Genomic DNA, 15697 nt, shown 5'->3' on the forward strand with positions numbered 1-15697 from the left:
AGTGTTTGCCATCTGTGCCTCATCAGTACACCACGTGCCTTGTGTCTGGGCATGTGTGTGTGTATGTGTGTGTCATTGTTGGACTTTGCTGTCAGGAATGAGTGTGTAAAAAGGCCTGAGGGTTGAACTTTCCCCTACTTCTCACAGTGACTATACTCCATCACTGAATGTTCTCCAGCATTCCTCGTTCATGCTGAAGAGACACAGCGCCTGGCCTGCACCCCCCACTGAGATAAACAACAACATCACACTGTCAGGGCTTCACATCGACAGGTCGAAAATCTGACAAATGTGAGCGGTCGAAATCTCATTTTTCAAGGATTGCATAAAATCATACAATTTTGCCTTTTTTCAGTTTTACTTTTTAATGCAAGGATTTTAAGAAAACTATATCTATTACTATTTAGGGATTAAAATATATGCTGAAGTAGTTTGTGTATTGATAAAATATAAAGAGATGAAGAATTTGAGATGGGTTCATTCTTTTACTCAGTGTTGGATTTGCAACAGTCACTCGATAGCTTGCTCAAGGATTTATCAGTAACTATGTCATGACATCACCTTGAGCAGATTGATATTGTTTTTTCATTTTTCATCGTTAGTTACAGCCCCACGGGGACTATTAACAGTATTTGAAAAGCCACCACAACAAGCACAGCAGGGGGAAAAAGTCTAGTGACATAAAAGAAATGTATACGAACAATTGTGGCATTTAACCAACAAACTCTGAATCACTGGAATAAAAATCAGCTACAGATTTGTTCTCAATTAGAAAAGCTCATTGAGCTCTGAAAAACTAAAACCAAATCCATATCACGTCCTTCACGTATCCCCAGTGATTCAGACCTTTCATTGCATCATGATGTTCAGAAGGGGTTACCACAATGAAAAACTTTCCACGCCTCCAACAACCCCCACATCCCCACCTCCGAGCTTCAGTAGCCAACCAGAGGATACCTCTGCTGCAGCACTGAGCTATAAAAACCTCTCCATGCCTTTCAGCAGCACACGACAGAGAGCGACACCAGAACCAGCTTTTTCCGACCACAGGCCAACAGCAGACACAAAGATGAAGATGCCACAGCTGCTCATCCTCCTCTTCGCCATTCTGGTGCATGCGGCAGCTGGTTTCCCCACTGACCGGAGAGAAATGCCAGGGCGGGACAAGCACGCCTCCTGGGACGACGTGAACGTGGTGGCTCACGGCCTCCTGCAGCTGGGCAGGGGTCTGAAGGAGCACGTGGACAAGAACAAGGTCCAGATGAGAGACGTCAACGCCAAACTCAAAGCCCTAAACGGCACGGTGGCCGAGCTGGAGAAGCAGCAGCAGCAAGGTGAAGCTCTGAAGGCCAGAGGTGCAGCGGTGGAGGAGAGGGAGAGGATGGCTGCAGAGCTGGCTGAAGAGGTGAGGGTGAAGGCGGAGGAGGTGAAGAAGCAGAGCGAGGACATGGACTCCAGGATGGACAGACTGGAGGAGAAGATGGATGAAGTGCTCACTGGGCCGAAACTGGCCGGCAACTACAGCGATCACTCCGGAGCCCCATTTATCCAGGTGAGTGGAAACTACTGCTTTGACTGGAAAAAATGCAGACTGTCAATCAACACTTGGTGAAAGAAACCTGACGACACCCTTCTTGAGAGGCACATGCTACATTTGACACATAGGTGTAAAGACACAATGATGTTGTGAAGCTCATGTCTCCCCCCCTGCTGTTTCCAGAGGTTGCTGGCGGCTCAGAACAGACGAATTGATGAGCTGGTGGAGAAAATCAGGCAGCAGCAAGGCAAACTGGAGAAGCAGAGTCTGCACCTGAAAGCACTGCAGAGCAAGGTGAGTCGCATTAACATTTACATCGACACAACACCGAGGTGTTCTAGGGAGGTCCTTCTGAAGACAAGACTGCTTTAACGTTAACCAGAGGATGTAAATGTTCTGATTGAAGTTATAGATTTTAATTGTTTGACTCTGCTCCGTGATTCCTTCAGGTTTCCCACAAAAGAGTCAAATTGCACGGACGGAGAGACGAGGAGACGGCGCTGAGAGAAGAAGCAGAGCAGAACAAAGACACATCAGGTAAGGAGACAAACTGCTCCGGGCTTTTAAAGGGTTGGAAACCGATGGAGGGAGTGGAAAGGGTGAGATCTTAAATCTTTTGGGCCTAAAAACTCAAGCAGTTCTGTAACTGTTGATCTTAAACGGTCATTGAGCAACAAGTTTAACTTTGCCCTGATTTCCTCTGAGAATTCAACCATTAATGCCAAAGTCCACTAACACTGACAACTACACACCTTGTCACAGGTCACATTGAATATAAAGGCTGTAAAACCTGATTCATTCAGTTTGCATCAGCGAGTGACACAAAGCATTTACAGCCAGTGACATAAGAACAAAAACTTTCACCTTTGCACTCAATTTCTTTTGTACCTGACTTGCTGGCAGAGCAGCTCACACAGTCCAAAGATCAGGGAAATGAGGATAGCAGCTTTAAAAACACACACACACACACCTACTGTACTGCATGTTTGTCCAACTCAAGTAAGGTAATAAATGAAACTCCTGACAATGTTTTTCCCAGCTGCACCGAGCTGAAAATTACAGTTAATAATTGAAAACTTGGAGCCACAACGAAGACGCAAAGCTGAGACCGGACTGCGATTCTGCAGCCGCATTGTGAACAAAAATCTCAGTGAATGTGATTTGCTAACATTACCATTGTTTTCTTGTGTTGTTTTTATTCTCAGATTTGCCCAGAGACTGTCATGACCTGTTTGTTCGAGGGCAGCGAGTCAGCGGCGTCTACACAATCCAACCCAAGAACTCAGAGAGGTTCGACGTCCTCTGTGAAATGTCTTCAGGTGAGTCAACGGGAAAAAACTGCCTCAAAGTCCTCTGATTTAATTAGCAAACAAAGTTGAGCAACTTTAATCCAAAAACACCCAAACATAACAGCATACAAGTGGAGCACAAAGCAGAGACTCAGAGAAGAGTCCTGGCCAAAAACACAACTTTACCCTGAACAATAGATTAAGAAACCCACCAGATAGAGCTCGGCCTTCTGGGAGAAAATTTAGGCCACAGGACAGAACACAGTCAAATTATGGCCTTATGGCTGCCACAGCATCGTATTTTCCAAATGCTCAACAAGTTTTGGAAACATGATTTGTATCAAGTGTGATCCGCCTCTTTGGCTCAACCTTCCCTCTGCTCTCGCTCTCTGCAGAAGGCGGATGGACTGTCATCCAGAGACGTCAAGACGGATCCCAGAACTTCGACCAGCTGTGGGAAAGCTACAAGAACGGTTTCGGCAGCCTGAAGGGTGATTACAGTTTATTCAAAAACTGGGAAGAAAAATAATAAATCAGCTTTCCTTGGTGACAAAAACTAACCCTGACCTTTCTCGTCCCTCAGGTGAGTTTTGGCTGGGCCTGGAGAACATTCACTCTCTCTCCAAACAAGGCCAGTACGTCCTGGAGGTGGAGCTCTCCGATTGGGCAGGAGAGCGGCAGACGGAGCGTTATCAGTTCCAGCTCGAAGGAGAAAAGAAGAAGTTCGCCGTCCACCTGGAGGCTTCATCTGGCGACCAGGAGGAAATCATCGTCACCGGAGCCTCCGGTCTTCCCTTCTCCACGGCCGACAGAGACAACGACCTCGCTGGAGACGCCAACTGTGCCGAGCTGCTCTCAGGTACGACTGTTTTACTCACGTCCTCGTTAAAGGCTCAGTTCACCCAAATCACACACTCACATTTTCTCATGTTAAAGTTAAGTTAAACTAAAAGTAGCAGGGGATTAAAACAAAAGATGCTCTTTTGGTTGCAGGTGGCTGGTGGTTCAGTGGCTGCGGTGAGTCAAACCTCAACGGCCGATACCCCAGAGAGCCGAGTCTGCTCAGGAAGCAGCGGCACAGAAGACAAGAGATGTTCAGGTCGTCCACAAGGAGACAGAACAAGTCTCTGAAGACCGTCCTAATGAAGATCACACCCGCCACAGTAAAACAATAAGCTGCTCAGTAGGTCTCATAAAGGTCAAACAAAAAAGACCAAAGAAAACAGGAGTTGTTTTAACTTTTAGGATGAAATCAACACACTTGACTAAGCACAGTCATAATCTCCTGATGCTCTGATATTTCTATGCTATGCCATATGATAACCGTTGTCTGTTGTTGTTCAATCATATTGACAGTTCAACATTATCCCCTTTATAAGGGTTTTATGTTTTAATCTTATTTTATATCACTTGCTGTATGTGTTTTTATTACTTTGTACTTGAATAGTTTCTTGCTGTCCACATTTATACACTTTGTGTTTTACATTTCATTTGTTGTGAAGTGCAGGAAAATAAAAGATTTAAAAGTGTAAACTAAATAATTGTGCCTCTTTATTTGTGTTTGAAGGAGACCGCACACCCTGCACGAAGAGTCGGCATGAAGGGTTTTCAGAGATTCAGTTATTCAACAGGGAGATTTGAATTCAACACATGAAATCTCCCATCCTAAATGGTCAGGGTTTTTTGGTTTTGTTTTGAGCACTAGTGCCTTCTGCTGGCAAAATTATATTTAAAAAAAAAACACATTCCCATCTCTTTCTCTGAAATCAGACCGAGCCTAACGAGTTAAATTGTTTTTACCTCCACCAAGGAGGTTACATTTTCATTCGTTTGCCGGTCTGTCAGCAGTATCACTTAAAAACTACAAAGCGAATTTTCATGAAATTTTGTGGAGGGATGGTGCATGACTGACATTACATTTTGGAGCAAATTTGGATAAAAAAAAAAGAGAAGAGGATCCAGGAATTTCTGTTCACTTTCTTTAATGTGGTGAGAACGTTCATAATCCTTGGCGGAGGTGTGCCTCTCTACAGTGTGACACTGTTTTTAAAAAATAACCAAAAATCTCAATTTGTGACAAAACTTAGAAAAAGATTGTTCACTTTTGTGTTTATTTCTTCATTTTCTTAAAGAGTACACATAATGGTAGCTCGTCATCTCACAGATGGTCATCGGACACACATAAAAATGCATTTTATTGTCATAGGTCCTCAAACAGATTCCCTGATATAAACTATATGAGTAGGCGCTCTCACAAGGCACCTCAGACTGCCAACAGCGGTGTCAGCTCAACGTTCAGTTTGTTGGCACCAAGGCAAGTACATGTATGTAACGTGCAAAAGTCGTCAGCAGCAGAAGAAAAAATATGCTCCCGCAAAATCAAAGCAAGAGCTTGAGTGAAACGGCACAAGGTCACTACGTATTTCCACCAGTTATGGTTGTATAATAATCCATAAAGAGATTTTTTGGAATAACAAGAACATTTTGACACATAGTTTCTGGTCGATCTGCCAAAGTAGGACACCCCACATGAAGATTGTCCTACAAGACAATGGAGGGCGGTGACAAAGGTTAAGAGCTTGTTTGTATGATACTGTATAGTTTTAGGTTTTATAACTTCAGTCCAGTGTTAATTCATGGAAACAGAAAAAAATAAATTTTAAAAAAGTACACAAAAGAAATCAACTCCCAAAACAAGGCATAGCAGCTCCACTCTCTATTTTTTGCATTGCTGAAAATTCTGTTCAGTAAAAAAGGTGCATTAATAAGCATCTTATAACATCAGTATTCATCACTCCCACATTTGGCTTCAGTGTTTTGTTTTGTTTTTCTTATTCCACCATTTTTTTTATAACGAGAATCTGGGAATGCTTCAACTCTGTTTGTTCCAGTCCAACGGCGCCCTCTGTTGGGCTCGAGGCCATAAACTGTCAAACGAAGTTTCAAGATTACGAGACACTTATTTAAGGTAGTTTAATATTAAACACGAACATTTTGAGTTTGAATGTTGTATTGATGCTAAAAAAGCTACAGCACCTTTAAAGACTGACAAGGGACTCTTGAGGTGTGATGAGGTTTGGCATTGCCTGCATTCAGCATATTATAAAATCTAGTGAAAGAGGCAGGTTTAAATAAATGGAGGAATGTGAAGGACGAGACAAAGAGAGGAGGGTAAGTATGCGAGGAAGGAAAGGTTTGTGTGTAGAAAAGGCTTATCAGAGGTTCTGCTGGAGGAAGTGCAGTAGCGTAATCTCGTAATGTTCCCCCGACTCTGGACATCGGATGCTGTGTCGCTCATTCGGATAAACCTGGAAAAACAAAAAAATAATTACATTTTATACCACCTTACTTTTTAAGCTAAAAAAACATGTTGCATGATGCTAGAGATTGGTGACCATAGTTAGATTTTCTTCACAGGGAATTATGTTCACGTTTTGTAGACAACAACAATCTCCCGATTTTTAGATGCACTTTTCTTGACTGGTGAGAAATTATCAAACACAAACTTTTCCAAGGTTGAAATATTTGAAAATCTTCTAAAACTTGCACCATGGTCACTGTCACCATCTTGCTTTAATGCATTAAGGAGGGAAGAGACTTCACTCAACCGACCCAAACAAGAACAAGACCTTGTTTTGTGCTCGTCTGATTTTAAAATCATCTTTGTAATATGTAGCTTAAATAAGGAAGGCAACTGTCTATTTATATATAATATCAGTCTAGAAACTAAAATCAGTATATGTGGGTAAATCCTCCTACCTGTAGGTTGTATGGCTTCCCTGCCCGGATCATTTGAGACACCAGGAAGTTAGTGTGGAAAAAGTGCACGTTCTCATCGAGGAACCCGTGTAGGATGAGCAACCTGTTGGGCCTGTGTTTAACGGAAACAAAGAAGTCTTGGTTTCTGAATTCAGCTGTAGTTACAGCTAACATGAGCGCAGAATCTGAATCCAATTATCCACTTCTATGCATTACTTATTGATAATCTATCATCTGTGCTCATCTGTGAAGTGTATGGTTGAAACCAGACATGATGTTTTACAAAGGAGGAGGGCAACAGAATGTACAATACAATTCAGCATTATCTCTTTTTCAAATCAGCCGTTATCTCAGTTAATTGATGGGCTGAAGGGCAATAAACTTAAAAAGCATTAATATGAAAATCTGCATTTTAACATTAAAAGCTCTCACTCATTTGGGAGTTTGTCGACATGCAGGGCGACAGAACAAGCCTCGTATCCCTGCTTGTTTTTTTCAGGCGTGTCCAAATATCGCTCTGTGTAGCCGGTGTCGTAGGCCATCCACAACGTCACCGGAGCTCCTGCAATGGCAACCTAAAAAACAACAGAAACAACAGAAGCAGGATTTCCAACACTGTTTTTTCATTTTATTTCCTCCTTTAAATGGTTTCTTCAGAAATACAGCCATTTATTGACCAGCTTGGAGTCAAACCCTGCACCTGCTGCTCGAGGCTCATGTGGCATAAGCCCAAATCATCAAGATATCGTGTCGCGCCCCAGACAGATTTTCAAAAGCAATTGACAACGGAGTTACTTAAGTGGCTGTTATTGTCCAACAGGTCTCCACGAGATAATTTCCCTTCAACTGCATATATTTCCATTAACCCATTTACTGTTGAAGGATCTGTAAACACATTTTGAAACTCTTGTTTTTAAGTCTGAACCAACAGGAACTTCCATAAAAATAAAACTTATAAAAAAAAGAGTAAAAGTTCATAGTTTTGACCTTGAAGACGTCGGGTTTATGGACGAGGCCCATGAGTGAGAGGAAGCCTCCGTACGACCAGCCATGAATGGCAACACGGCTCAGGTCCACAAACTTGTACTTGTCAGCTACGTAGTGTAAACCCTCCACCTGGTCTTCGATCTCCACCTGACCCTGGATGGATGAAAAACAGAAGCCGCTCACTTTTCATACAATATGCACAGGAGGAGCTGCTTCATCACTATACATGTTTGTCTCTCTCACACATGAAACAGACACATGCTTGAAATGATAAATACCATTTTGTCCTTCACAGCTCCTTCAAACTGGAGTCCTCGCTGACAGGATCCTCGGCCGTCAATGACCAGCACGGCGTAGCCCAGAGACGCCAGAGTGTTCAACCGCAGATACTTCACTCCTTTGAAAGAGTTATTCACTAACTGCACCTGAGAGAGAAAAAAAATAAAAATTAAAAAAAATTAAAAAAAGAGTTCACACTGATGATGTGAATCATCCGAATCATCTTAAAACCAAATCGATATTGTCTAAAGGATTATATTGCTGTAATCAAATCGAAAGTGGAAGAGATCAAACCTGTGGACCGCCATAAACAAAGACAACAGTGGGATGCTTCCTGCCGGGGACCAGGTGGTGTGGTTTGTACAACATGCCGTACAACTCAAAGCCCGACTTCCCCGTGAAGCTGAAAATCTCTGGAGGAGTGTAGTCGAATGTGAAACCTGAAAAACACAGGGCAGACATGAGAAACGCAAGGAAAAATAAATTCTTCAGAACATCTAACAGTTCTGTCATAAACTTTCAGAATCTGTCGTAAACAAAGTGTCCAGTACCGGGTGGCTCTTTCATGCTCGCCCAGAACTGCGGCTCTTTGTGTAGCGGGTCACTGTCGGAGCCATTCAACTTGAAGATGTGCACACAGGGTGAGGAGGTCAAGCTGCTATAATGGCTGATAAACATGTCAAAGGTCTGTGAGTAAGAAAAGAGAAAGTGCAGCTTTAACACGTCCTCACCAACATTTCCCCTGAAAGTTGTGGGAGAAAACAGACGCGGCACAACACTGGCAACATGATTAAACCGCTAGTGTCAATACCAATACCGTTCTATTGATTTTTTAAAAAAACATTTAAAATCCCAAATCCCAAAAGTTCCCACTCTTCAGAGTCACAAAAATCTACACTGATGTTCACTCATTGTAAGTGTGTGTGTGCATGTTTTCATACCTGGCTCACAGAGCAGCTGTGGGAGAATCCAGGTTTGGTGAGTCTGGCGATTTCGCCCGGAGAATCGTAGCTCACCACGTAAAGATGATGCTCCAGAGGAGAGTCTTTGGTTCCCTGGAAATAAACCAGCTTCGCCGCCTCGTCCACCCAAATCTGAGGACTGGAGGAACGCTACGCTCCCAAAACACCACAGAACAAGAAAAACTGTTGGAAAGTTTTATAAATACAAAGGAAAAAAAACTCAATCAGCCTCATGCAAGGACATATTTGGATTCTTTTCCTTAAAGGTTTGCTGTTACAAAGTCAGATTCACCAAACTTTCAAAACTGTACAAACTAAGCCACTGTAATCCCGACTACATCAAATGTGCTGTGAAGAAATGACAACTCTGGACCACTCTTTGTTTTTGATTGTACCCAAGAGAAATGAAGGTATAGTTACAATAAAATGGGTGAATTCCACAAATTCTCTTAAATCACCACTTAAGAATGAATCTGCATGACTGGTTCTGGCATGAGGCCTATTGTTTTATTGTTCAGCAAGATACAAGTAATTTACAATTAAATGTTTTTCTGCATTTCATTTTTTTTTTTCACTTATTAGTGTAGCATGGCTTCATATGTTAGCTGCCTGCATTCTTATACCCCTAATGTGTGAAACACTGTGTACTGATGAGTGTTTGCTGTGGTTCATTAGCACTGCACTGAAACAGCCACGCAGTAAAATGTTTTTTTACCTTTGCTCCTTGATTGGCCAGCACCTCCCACTCCCCACTGGTTACCGTCAACTCCTCTTTGACTGGACACTTGAAATCCTCTAATGATAGAGGAGCCAAGATGTCATGTAAGAGAATCAACTAAGAGAACTGTTTGATTAGGGAACTCTTCATGTTAAAACTCGTGATTCTACATTCACACACATAAAGAAACCACTAATAAATGGTTTATTACACTATAATCCAATAAGCACATAACAAATAAATTAAAAACTTGCTAAAAACCTTATAGAAATTGGGTTTTATATGAGAGTTCAGGTGGTTTAAATTGTAAGGTTGAGTTAAAGAATGATATGTCTTATATTACCTTCAGAGTGTGTGTAGCCTTTGGCCCAGTGATAGCTGCCCCGCTGTAACACTGACGTGATCTTATAAAGATGGCAGAAGCCTGTTTTGGACTCGTTTACAGTGATGAAGGTGATCTCTTCATCACTGGTTTGGATGAAAGGATGGAAGATGTCATGGACCTGTAGGACAAAAACAGTTCAAGTTAATTTTTCCAAAAGGAAATATTTCAAAGAAGTGAAATTGTAATTGCAGCTAACGCTGATAAGAACAAACTAAACTGGGTCATACAAACTTATGTGGGAAACAATTTGGATTCAGTGTTGACAGATGTAGGCTTAGAGAAGCTGTGATGTGGAGCCTCACATTAATCCAGATGTTGCTGGTCTCTTGGTAGATGATGAAGGGCTGGACTGCGTCTCCCAGGGCCTCCAGACTCTCTTGTCTACTGGCCTCGTCCTGGTGTGAAGGGATGAAGAACGCTGGAGGCAACAGGACCAACTGGAGACGCTGCTGTCGCCGGTCCATCATCACTGCCCACGCACTGACACATGGCGAGAGAGAGAGAGAGAAACAGTTGTGACGAGTGGGAAGGTGCGTGGACACCATGTTACCTCATGTCTGGGTTTTGGAGCTTCACGAGCTCGGTGAAGTGTAAAGGCTTTGGGATGAGCTTAACAAGAGGAAACTTACTATCGGCCATCCTTTGTCCATCCAGCTCTGGTGATGTATTCAGCACACGGGAACAGGCTGGTGAAGGGAACAGGCAGCTCCTTTTCTTGTGCGCTGACAATCTGTGGGAGACAAAGCACCAAGCTAAACCAGAGCACAGAGCATTTTAGTGTTTTGTTTACTGTGGGTGGATCAAAACATCATCAGTGCATTTGGATGACTTGCAGACGCTTACTTTGCCGAGATTATCTGTCCTGATTTCTGCTATTTTGAGAGTAATGTCTGGATTCTTGCTGCCTGGAAATAAATACAACTGAGTTAAAAACCAAAACATTGATGAGAACGGTCAAACATTAAAACAAGGAAGGAAAATGTGACAAAAAAGCGCAGGGTAATCTGCCCAAAAGTTAAAACCTAAATCCTGGTTATTAATGCAGATTAATTTCTCAATAAATCGATTACATTTTAGAAGATGGTGATTGAAAAAGGCCTGCTATATCTTCTCACAGCGCAAGGTGACACCATCAGATTTTATTTTGTCCAACCAATTGCTAATAAACCAGAGATATTCAGTTTAATACCATATAGGCCAACAAAAACCATGATATCCCCATATTTTTAGGAATCTTAAGAAAATGGCTAAAAAGATTATTAGATCATCAAGATAGTTGATGATCTGTCTCTCCGATTAATTGACTTATTGTTGCAGCTATATACAGTCTGTACAGTCTTGCATAAGTCATGCAAGACTGCAAAAAAATCTCACAGACAAAACCAGATAATTTTAAGTGTATCACATAAATACAGAGGTCTTCAGTGCCTGAGTACCTGCACGTGGGTATCTGTAGACATCCGTCTTTCGCTCCTCCAGAGCCGGAGATGGGACGTGGATGATCTCAACCTCAGATTCGTCCACCTCCTCGTATAAAATCTGTAAAGTCTTACCACCGTCTGATTCTGAGCCAGAGAGAGAGAGAGATGCCCAGTAAAGCATGTAAGTATTATTTCATCAGGGAATAATTTTGTGTCTTTAATAAAATGTCTTATTGTTACTCCTTCCTACTTCAACAATGAAAATGATAATAATCAATATTGCACAGTGTATGACTCACTCACCTTCTCGAGCAGCTGGTGACCACCAGTATCCGGTGAAGCGATCAAACTCTTCCTGAGTGACAAAAGTGGCCACACCGGCAGATTTTGGGTCGTCTTTCGGATTTTCACTCCCTAAAACCAAAACACAGACAATAAAAATAAAAAAAACCACCAAAAAAAAAAATATCTCAGTACTAGGGGTAAGACTGAGTCTGTGAACACACTTCATTCCTGACCTTTGTGGCAGAAGGTGAGCCTCCTCTCTTCACCAGTCTTGATGTTGGTCACCCAAATGTCATTGTTAATGATGAAGCCAATGAAGTCGGGGTCCCCAGGGCAGATCTTGGGGTCCATGCGTGTGCCTGAATTCTGGCTCTTAATCTCTGAAGGATTCATCGGAGAAGTCTGCACAAACACACAGAGTGAACGGAGGAAAACTTAGGTCACTTAACAAGGGTAAAGATGTAAAAAGATGAACCCTCCATCTGTTAATTTCTAACATAACGCTGCTGTTCACTGTCCATTTATTTCCATGTTGTTGTTGTTTTTTTTAAATAGAGTGCTCCTTCACTGGTCGATAAAATTCTGATCAATCTGCATTAACCTCACATTTACGAATAATAAGCAAGTGTAGAAGGAACACAAGTGCAGCTAACTTATGCAACTGTTCATATTTTTTACAGAGGAACCTCAACAGAGCTTTGGCCTAATCAGCAACCGTACTATCACCCCCTGCAGGTCTGGAATAATCATTCTGTGCTGTGTGGCAGTGAAAATGTTACTAAACTGTCCTTTAACTCACAGTGAGGCTGTCGTTTCCACCGTCGCGGCAGTAGTACAGACTGCTGTTGGCCTGGAACAGGAAGAGGCCGCTGGGTCGGTGGAAGTCATAGGAGGTAATGCCCGACACCCCCAGACGCTTCCTCTCCCGCAATAGCTCCTCCTCCCGGGAGAGGCCCCCGTGGTGCGGGCTGGCCTGGGGTCAGGGATGACAGGAGGACAAACAGAGGGAAGACGTGGGCCGAGGGAGATCAAGGTCAAAGACAGTTAGTTCAGGGTATGAAAAACAATCAGTGAAATGTTTTTCTACCAAAACTAAATGAAATGGAGAAAAGCCATGTTCCAATAAATGGACACATTTATCTCCTCTATTCAGCCATAAGAAATTCTGTTTATGAAATCAACACAGCTCAATGCAACAGTGCATAAAACAGCACCTCAGTGGACTCTGTAATTTTATATTTAAGGGGAGATTTTCAACAGTAGCTTAAAGCTCCATGGATAAATTTCCCATTATGAGTGACAGGTTCAAAATCATTCTCTAAACTATTAAAATATAAGGTGTTCATAGGATCAGAGAGGAGGAAGACGATGAAGAATCCTATTACCTGAAAGTGATCCAGCATCATTTTCCATGACAAAACCAGCAGGCTGTCTTTGCGGATCTTCTTAGGAATGTCTGAGTAGAGCAACGCATTTTCCATGAAGATGTTAGGCATTCCTGTAAGACCAAAACAAAACAAAAAAATAGTGTGAGTCCAAGTAAAGCAAACCAAGCATGGTGTAGATGAGCTAAGGTTCGACTGGAGACATGCCTGCGAAGAATCGTAAAAATTCAGACAGAAATTCTGTCCACTGCAGTGGCAAAAGAAATATGTCCACAAGGCAAGAAGGTGTTCCTGGTTTAGTTTTCAGGTTCACTGAGGATCTCCGGATTTCTAATGAGCATGCAAGGCCGGCAACTCTGACTCACCAGTTGTATCCACAGATTATTCGTAGACGCGTGCTACTTTTCAAAGTGGCTGAAAGGAATCATGGGACTCTGGAGGTCCATGTACGCTAAAAGCACCTAACCTCCGCTGGATTTTCCTAAATTTTTTTGAGACATTTATTGTAGAAAGGGAAATTATTTGCCTGAAAATGAACCCATTCAGACTTCCCCCAGCTCACCAAGGTAGTAGACGCGGTGAGAGTGCGGGCTGCCCTCGTCCTTCTGGATGAACTGGAAGTCGTGCGGCGCCTTGCTGATGATCATGCCAGTGGTCTTGTGGCTCTGGTGGATGATCTTCCTCAAGCCATCCCAGGTGTGCTTCTCCACCTGGAACTGGGTGGGAATCACATCCTCCATCTCCACCACCTCCGTGCTGTCCGAGAGCTCATCCAGCCCCGTCATCCCTGCTGCCACTCCTCTGATGCTGTGGGCAGACACAGACACTTTTGAAACATGCAAAAATCACGTTCACAATTCAGCGTTTCCCACCAAATTGCAACTGTAACCTTGGGTTTTACTAAATGCGGAGTGTACGTTAGGTGTCTCATAAAACATTAGCAAAGCTAATTTTATGAACTACACACTACAAACTATTTCTCATCACTTGAATCAAAATGACAAGAAAAGGTTTTTGACCTTCAGGGCTTGAGCTAAGGCATTATTATGGTTAAAACTCGATGGATGTTGTTCAGGAAAAAGTCTAAATACCTTTCCTCGGCGTCTTCTGTTCTGTCTTCAACTTTCAGCCTCTTGACTCTGTGCATTAACCGCTCAACAAGCCTGGACCAGACCCGACACCCTGTAAAAAAAAACAGGAGAACACATGAGAGTTGAAGATGCGAAAAAGAGAGGGTTGTTTCAAGATAACAGACCTTTACATGGCAACACCTGGTCTAACTGACAAGCAACTTAAATAGAGCTGAATTAGAAAAACAAAACAAAAAACAGCGAATGTGTCTGAAACTGTTACTGAGGTGACGGCCCCATTGAGGGCAGACGTCTCTTTGCTGCTTCATCGGGGAGCTGCTGCTCTTCAGCCGACCGCCCAACACTTCCAGCTGTGTCTTTCTGATATGAAATATCACTGTGTGTGTGTGTGTGTGTGTGTGTGTGTGTGTGTGTGTGTGTGTGTGTGTGTGTGTGTGTGTGTGTGTGTGTCTCAGCTGCGTGACTCTGGCACTTCAACGTCTGTGTCATTACTGTGGCAAATGTGACACGGTTACTCAAAATATTATCGCAGACTTGTATGGGAGGCTGTTTTGTTGCCTGGAGCAGCACAATGACCTCCACAATTTCAAATATTTTTTTTTAACGTAAATGAAATATCCCAGAATAGATACGGTTGACAATTGTCTACATACTTTCATGGCAAAAAAAATCGTTTTCTATAATGGATATACATGCATTTCTGTAGTGAAACGGCATTAATTGGTTGGGTCTATTTCTTTTGTTTCAGTTTAGACTGTTTTTAGTCTTTTATAAAAAAAAAAATTGTGTGTTGTAAGAAAAACAGCCTCAGTGTTTCAAAAAGCTTCTCCTCACATTTAAGAAGCTGAAACCATTCAAGTAAACACTGTACAGCTTTGCTTCAAAAAATAAAAGTCATTTAAAGTAACTGAAGCTGTCACATAAATGTGGAGGATTGAGGTCAGAAAAGGAGCACGAGCATCAGTTCAGATTTTACACAAACATCTCTCTGGCAGTGAACCTTTCGTCTGCACACACTACATGCTCTTTTAGTATCCCGGCAGAACTCGGCTTCACTGTTTCCGTCTTGATCAGCTGATGGAGCAACATGATGACTGACTGATGGTGCTCGGATCCAAGAGGCGACTGGCTGAGCTCGTCCTGCCCCTTCAAACCTGGACGTCTTCGTCTAAACTTGTCTAAAGTCAAACCCCCTGTCGCAGTGACTCTGATGCTACCGCGTTAGCCGCCCGGTAGCTGCGACTCGTTAGCAAACTTAGCCATAACAGCACTGTGTGTACACACACACACACACACACACACACACACACACACGGGGAAACCACTCGTTCGTTTCATCTTACACTTCCAGTCCACAGGCCGGTCGTTCTCTCCGTGTTGGAATCAGCGGCCGGGCTCTGAATACATAGTCCTCGTCTTTCAAGTAGCGCCGGTAGCTAGCTAGATGCTAATATGCTAACAACGAGGAAACGCTCGAGGTATTTAAAAAAAAAAAAAAAAAAAAGGATCACGACCTTTAGCCCGGATGTGATCCGTCAAGTTTGGAACTTCTTGATTCCCCATCTTTCTTTCCTTTTTTTTCACTTTTTGCTTTAATTC

At 42.7% G+C, this 15697-nt stretch overlaps 2 protein-coding genes across 6 annotated transcripts; one reads left to right on the forward strand and one right to left on the reverse strand.

The window, feature by feature from the left end:
* The first annotated feature begins 963 nt into the window (after positions 1–963).
* On the forward strand, positions 964–4364 carry LOC118318228 (angiopoietin-related protein 4). Its single transcript, XM_035647692.2, has 7 exons — positions 964–1552; positions 1721–1831; positions 1987–2074; positions 2743–2856; positions 3222–3317; positions 3410–3685; positions 3820–4364. Exons 1-7 carry the CDS (start codon positions 992–994, stop codon positions 3999–4001), a joined length of 1428 nt encoding a protein of 475 aa, XP_035503585.2. The 5' UTR covers positions 964–991; the 3' UTR covers positions 4002–4364.
* Positions 4365–4918: 554 nt separating this feature from the next.
* LOC118318225 (dipeptidyl peptidase 9) lies at positions 4919–15591 on the reverse strand. Of its 5 annotated transcripts, none has more exons than XM_035647671.2 (21): positions 15442–15591; positions 14099–14189; positions 13570–13814; positions 13008–13120; positions 12422–12595; positions 11856–12024; positions 11641–11751; positions 11353–11481; positions 10760–10821; positions 10546–10646; positions 10219–10396; positions 9875–10034; positions 9529–9608; positions 8793–8963; positions 8403–8538; positions 8146–8291; positions 7851–7997; positions 7573–7725; positions 7018–7160; positions 6586–6697; positions 4919–6134 (listed from the first exon to the last, which is right to left on the reverse strand). In XM_035647671.2, the coding sequence occupies exons 2-21, from the start codon at positions 14152–14154 to the stop codon at positions 6042–6044; spliced, it is 2679 nt and encodes an 892-aa protein (XP_035503564.1). In that variant the 5' UTR covers positions 14155–14189; positions 15442–15591; the 3' UTR covers positions 4919–6041. The 5 variants fall into 5 exon arrangements, 4 of the variants coding, with proteins under 4 accessions (XP_035503564.1, XP_035503567.1, XP_035503563.1 ...); XM_035647674.2 differs by lacking the exon at positions 15442–15591 and adding an exon at positions 15099–15117; XM_035647670.2 differs by lacking the exon at positions 15442–15591 and adding an exon at positions 14361–14442.
* Between the last annotated feature and the right edge of the window lie 106 nt (positions 15592–15697).

This window comes from Scophthalmus maximus, chromosome 13 (genome assembly GCF_022379125.1).
Source record: "Scophthalmus maximus strain ysfricsl-2021 chromosome 13, ASM2237912v1, whole genome shotgun sequence".
Lineage (NCBI taxonomy): Eukaryota > Metazoa > Chordata > Actinopteri > Pleuronectiformes > Scophthalmidae > Scophthalmus > Scophthalmus maximus.

Coding starts and splice junctions, on each gene's coding strand:
- LOC118318228 (XM_035647692.2), top strand. CDS start 992: ATGCCTTTCAGCAGCACACGACAGAGAGCGACACCAGAACCAGCTTTT. Junction 1,553..1,720: donor CCGGAGCCCCATTTATCCAG/GTGAGTGGAAAC, acceptor TGCTGTTTCCAG/AGGTTGCTGGCGGCTCAGAA. Junction 3,318..3,409: donor CGGTTTCGGCAGCCTGAAGG/GTGATTACAGTT, acceptor CTCGTCCCTCAG/GTGAGTTTTGGCTGGGCCTG.
- LOC118318225 (XM_035647670.2), bottom strand. CDS start 14,406: ATGAAGCAGCAAAGAGACGTCTGCCCTCAATGGGGCCGTCACCTCA. Junction 8,964..9,528: donor TGGCCAATCAAGGAGCAAAG/GTAAAAAAACAT, acceptor TTGGGAGCGTAG/CGTTCCTCCAGTCCTCAGAT. Junction 6,135..6,585: donor GGAAGCCATACAACCTACAG/GTAGGAGGATTT, acceptor TTGTTTTTCCAG/GTTTATCCGAATGAGCGACA.